General features: G+C 43.6%; 1 protein-coding gene across 1 annotated transcript in view; it reads left to right on the top strand.

Annotated features, from left to right (window-relative positions):
* Positions 1-978: 978 nt before the first annotated feature.
* The window catches only part of LOC104464022 (LIM and calponin homology domains-containing protein 1-like), a gene marked incomplete at both ends in the record, with an annotated part of 29,050 nt that continues 24,123 nt past the window's right edge, over positions 979-5,905 (top strand). Inside the window, 3 exons of the mRNA XM_010076580.1 lie at positions 979-1,133; positions 1,330-1,732; positions 5,028-5,249. Of these exons, the coding sequence (XP_010074882.1) occupies positions 979-1,133; positions 1,330-1,732; positions 5,028-5,249 (780 nt within the window). The remainder of the gene's footprint in view (positions 1,134-1,329; positions 1,733-5,027; positions 5,250-5,905) is intronic.

The following is a 5,905-nucleotide window of genomic DNA, read 5'->3' as shown; positions in this document are numbered from 1 at the left end:
GGAACAGAGATAACAGTCTGAGTGTCCCAAACTGAGAGCTGACGGCAGGGGAGGGGAGAAAGGCCTTGGGAGAGGGACCACCTGGAACGAGATGACCCTGAGCAAAAGAGATCCAGAACCAAAAAGGGGCTGATCTTCTGGAGAGTCCTCACCTATATACTGGGCATGACGTGTATGTTATGGAATAGATTATTGGCCACTCTGGGTCTCAATCCTGAACCTAAGATCAAATCCTGGGCTAGTAACTGGGGCTGTGCTCCCTCCCAGCTTCTCCTGTTTGCAGACAGACAGAGAAGCTGAAAGACCTTGGCAGCTGCATAAACATCACTTTTTATCAGCTTTCGTCTGAGCACAAATCCAAAACACAGCCTCTTGCCAGCTATTATGAAGAAATTTAGTTCTGTCTCAGCTTAACCCAGGACACCTGCATGTAGTTGGCTGATAGCAAGGGCAAAGTATGGGACTGTCGGCTCTCCAAGGCAGGCTATCAGTGCGGCTTAGTTCATAGTGAAACAAAGTCCCTTCCTCCAATGAACTCTTGCTTCCCACACATCTGATTATTAAAATTCTTCACCAAACATAATTTTCTACTTCATCTTCCTGGGGAATCAGGTTTTGCCACTAACGTTGGACCAAGTGAAAATGAATGCCCTGACTTGCCCTTTTAGGCCGAATTTCCTGGTGTTATTACCTAGTGTGCTTCTGTAATACTACAAAGCCAAAAAGAAAATACACCAGTGGAGCTATGAAATACTTCCTGGATCCTGCTGTTAGGAGAAAAATCAGTCAGGCAACATCTTCATTTTATGGTATAATCTCCTTCTCTCTTTAAAATAAACAACACTGCTTGCAGGTGATATGAGCCTGGTCCACAGCCAGGAACAAGGATAGCAAAGCAGCTGGCTGGGTTAGTTGGTTTCTGTGGCTAGTTTTTAGCTATTTGCAACTCTGTATTCAGGTGTCTTCCTTCTCTCGCAGGACTTGGCTCGCTGGAAGAGTCGTCGAAGGAGTGCTTCACAGGATTTAATTAAAAAAGAAGCTGAGAGAAAGAAAATGGAAAGGTTATTGTCTGGAGATGGAACAAATGAGCGCAGAAAAAGCATCAAAACCTACCGAGAAATTGTGGAAGAGAAGTACGTTGTTTTACTGAAGTGCAGTGGCATGTCTGAAAATGTCGTGTGCTCCACAGGTGATGGATAACTTTGGGCAGCCATGTCTGCAGGCCTGGGATGAGGGAGAGGGAAGGATGTTGATGGAGCAGAGGAAATAGGAGTGATTTCCAGCACTAATTTTAATGTGATGGTCTTTCTTATGTTGTCTCTCTTGCAGAGAGAGAAGAGAGCGGGAGCTTCATGAGGCATACAAGAATGCAAAGTCACAGGAGGAGGCTGAGAGCATCCTGCAGCAGTACATCGAAAGATTCACTATCAGTGAAGCTGTCCTTGAGCGTTTGCAGATGCCAAAAATTTTGGAAAGAAGCCATTCAGTGGAGCCAAATTCCCCACTGAAAGACCCAAATCCCCTGAGATATTTAAGGCAGCAGTCGCTGCCTGCTCCAAAATTCACTGCCACCATTGAAGCAACCATTGTTCCCAGTGCTGAACTAGAGCCCAGTGGTTCGACGGGCCGCACATCTCCCAACAAGAGCATTGTCTCCAAGGCAGTGCCTATGCTGACACCCAAGCCTTACTCACAACCCAAAAATACACAGGAAGTTTTAAAGAACTTCAAGGTAGGATACATTGTGCTCCAGTAAATCGAGAGGCAAACATATCCTGACTAAATCATCTGAACATGTAAATGCTTAATACAATTAAGTAGAACATGGGTTGCAGCATTCTGATGTTATAAAACTCAGCTTTGTGCTCTGTGCTTCCCAGTCTAGTGTTGTTTTCTTGGTTGCCAGCCTTCTTAGGAACTCGACCTGTTCATACTGGAATACTTGTGCTGGTCATTTTTCCTCAGGCTAAATTGGTTTGGGAAGAGACAGGGAAAGGGTGGCCTCTAAGGAAAAAGCAAAGCATTTTCTGAGAAAAAAGTTAAGAAGAAGCATGTTGTCATGGTTTTTTGATTTTAAACAAAAGGGAAGGGGCAGGGAGCATGGAGGCCCTGACTTTTGGAGCAAGACCTGAACTGGATTTTGCGTCAGAGGTCTGATTTTTGCTGTATCCAAACAAGTCTGTCCCATTCAGCCAAGTCATGAGCCTTTGAAACACTGCAGTGTGCATGTGTTCAGTGTAGAGAGTCCCTACTCCTTCATAGTCAAGAGCCAGCTTGCCCTAAACATGCTTCTCACCAGGGATGAATGGGGAAAGCTGCTTCACTGGCATAAAGAGGGGATATAGGCTGTCCATGCAGGTTTAGCAGAACGGATTTGTACTGGGGCAGTGGTGTCACTGGGGGTTGCTGGTGAGAGAGGGGGAGTGACTGCTGTTGGGTTGCAAGAACTGCACAGAGATGGTGAGAATAAAAGAAGAGAGCTTGGACGAAAGCAGGGCTGCTTGGAATAAGGAGCCAGCTCTGAGATTTGTGGGGGAAAAGGAGAGGAGAAGAGATGGAAACTGGGATATGAAACCGGAGGAGTATATCTTTGGTCTGGGTGGGTGTGGAGAATGGGAGTAAGATACTGAACCAGTGATGGAGAAAGCAAAGAACTGGGATGTGTTAGAGAGAACAGGCCAGAATAAGTCAAGTTTGAAGAAATCTGCTTCTCGCAGTGCCTGTACCAAAACTGGAGCTTCCCCAGGTCTCACTGTAGCCTTGTTGTAGGCAGTACAAAGCCTACTGGCATGGGTGTCCCCAGCCTATAGAGTTTGGGCCCCCTTGTGTCTGCCACTGCTATCTGATGCTTTGCTAGTGACGTGCACAGGTCCCTGCAGTCCTGCTCATGTCCCAGTAGCATTTCTACCATGTATATTCAGGTTGTTTACTTTTTAAAAAATAAGTCAGCTTTGTATAGATAGTGAAAAAGTGTGTTGTGATGTCTTTAACTTCTTGAAGTCTGGCCCAGCTCCTGTGGAAAACCCCCTACCATGTTTCCTAGCTGAAATGTGAAACTGGTAATTCCCATTTCTCCTGTATTCCCCTGGAGTTTACATTTTAGACATCAGTAAATCATGAACCTTTGTTTTTTTTTTCTGATCCATGCCACCTTTTTCCTCAAAGGACTGAGATACATGTGTGTATCACTTTGAAGTTCATGCATATATAGGTCACATAATGTGGGGAGAAACTAACCCACAGATGCTTCTACCCCTCACCAACCACCACTAAAAGTCTGTCTAGATCTTGTTTGCTTGATATTGAAGAATGTGAATGTGACCCCTAGCACATGTACCTGTAGCATTATTTTCCCTTGAAACACCAGTCTGTTGATGATTCTCGGCTCTGGTGACAATGTGTTGACTTGCTCCAGATCAGAAGGAAAGGAGTATGTTTGTTTAATGCTGCAGCCGGAGCATCTGTCCTGATCATTCAAACATTTGGTTTTCCTCCCTAATATAAATAGAGAAATGTCTTAGTCTAAACAGAGACACGAAAATGGATGGAGTGGCGTGCCAGTGTTTTCCTGGCTTTTTTGTTTCTGACATCTTTCATGACCTGCCTCTCTAGTAGATAATCCAGCACGCAGTCCCAGAAGACTTGGGGCTCAGTGTCTGCTCATACTTGCATTGGGAAGGAAACCCTAAGAATGGTACTGTGTTGAGTGGGTAACAGCAAAATAAGTGAAAAGTTCTCATGGAAGGGCGCTTACCCGTGAGCTTGTTTTTACATGTGTTTTTTGCTTATGCAGTACCTGTGGAGAAACCTGAAATGACTAATCACCATATATATCCCATACAGCTTATTTAAGAAATCACTGATCTATGCCAACAGATCCCAAAGTCCAATGATTACCAGAGAAGTCTGTCCATATTTACTCCTTCACCTGGGCCTTGTCTCCCGTGATGACCATTTTGCGAGAATAGCAAAGGCCTCCTTTAAACCTGTTTAAAACTCACCCCTGCTGACAAGCCTGTAAACACCTGTGCTGCAGCTAGGCAGGAGCAATATGGTGTTACTGATACCTGGTCCTCTCTTGGTCCCTCTGCAGGGGGGCCCTCTTATGGTGAATGGCTTGTGAGCTCTTTGTAGCAAGACTTTTTCCATATGTACCATGGTTTCTGCAAACAGCCCTCCCAAGTTGGAGGAAGTCTTTACATGCCACCTCCATTCAGAACATAATTATGAAGTATTAAAGCTCTGAGAGGAAGCTGTAGCAGTGCAGAGGAAGAAGCTAGAGCTTATTTTGTATTTTATTTCTTGCTTAAATGTTCCTTAGCAGGAATATATGCCCAACAGGAGCTGGCTTGACCCTGAGAACAGTAGTAAAACAGTTTCTGTGTTCTGCTTTTCATGGAGACTGCATAAAATCACTTTCTGGGAAAGCAGCTATTGATGTTATCACCTCATGGAGAAGGTGGAATGCCCAGTTTTATTTGTTGGTTCCTTGCTTCCCTGTTAATGAACAGTAAAGAAACAAGTGGATGAACACTTATGCTCGTGATGCTTTAAAGTTCACATGACAGTGCTGCAGAAAGCACAGTCTACTAATACTGGGGTGAGGCTGTCGGGGTACATAGCAGTTCATCAATGTAATTAGTTCTGGAGAACTTTCTTGCCTCTTGCATGAGGCAGTGCAAAACCCAGCAGTTTTTGTCTAAATTTAACATAATTCTTTGTTGTTCTTTTAAAATCCATTGATCTGTGGTGCACACAAAGGGTGTCTGTGGATTACTGGGAGAACAAAATGTGGGAAATGGGGGAATCCAGAAAAATTCTTACCTTCTGTCTGTATCTTGTTTATGATCCCCCTGGAACAGGATTTTCTTCTATCTTGACCCATTGAATGAAATGTGTGCTTGTCTCTGTCCTTCCCTGATGGCACAGACTGTGTTAACAATTGTAGTATCATGTTGAAGTCCTAATTTCCTGAATTCCTTTGAATGCTAATTGCCTCAGCATATTTATTTAACTGTATTCTGCAGGTAGATGGAAAAGTCAGCATGAATGGAGAAAATTTCAACGGTGTGGAAGAGAAGGATAAAGAGTGTACAACAGTAATATTTACTCCTTCACCAAGCAGATCGCTGAAATGTGACGGAGTAGCCAGAGGGGACAGGCCCTCAATAGAGTTGAAGAAGGACCCTGCAAGAGTTGAGCTTGGTTTACAGAGGCCTGCCACTCAGAGTGTGCACAAAGAGCCGACAGTAAGACCAACACGAACAAACCAGCCTTACTTTCTCTGCCAATTTTCTGTCTCATAACATATTTAGTCACTAACTAATGAAAACCAAGTGCTTATGTTTGCTCTGTTTCAAGAGGGTATGCCCATACCAGGAAAAAAAGAAAAAAAAAAAAAAAAACAACAACCCACAGTATCCTTTGTAAATTAAAGGCTTTTTCCTTTGGTATGTGGGTAGAGAAATGGGAAGGGAAGATACAACAAACTTTTTGCAGCCATCATCTCTTTTTTTTTTGGATGCCATGGAGCTGAAAAGCATGCTTTAAATGTGTTGGGCCAGAGAGAAATCGACTCTGTGTCCCAGCTATTGTGCAGATTTATTCACTGCTTCTCCTGATGTTAGCTGATTAGATCAGCAACGTAATTGGACTGTGCAAGCCATTATAATTAGTCTTAGTTTTCAGTTTTCAAATAAGAAAATGTGGATGTGCTGACAGTTTTGAACATTCAGCTTTCATTCCCCTCTCAGAAATATTAGAAAAGGGGATAAGCTATTGAAATGCTCGGAGGGGCCGATGTGCTTCTTAACTGCCTTATCAAAGAAACAAATTAATTTTACCTTTTCATCTTTCTCTCCCCCTCTTCCCCAGAGAAAAAAGGCAGGAATAAAACTAGAGCATA

This window comes from Pterocles gutturalis, unplaced genomic scaffold (genome assembly GCF_000699245.1).
Source record: "Pterocles gutturalis isolate BGI_N339 unplaced genomic scaffold, ASM69924v1 scaffold40908, whole genome shotgun sequence".
NCBI lineage: Eukaryota > Metazoa > Chordata > Aves > Pterocliformes > Pteroclidae > Pterocles > Pterocles gutturalis.
Note: the sequence above shows the minus strand (reverse complement) of the source record. Positions and strands in the feature narration are given on the sequence as shown.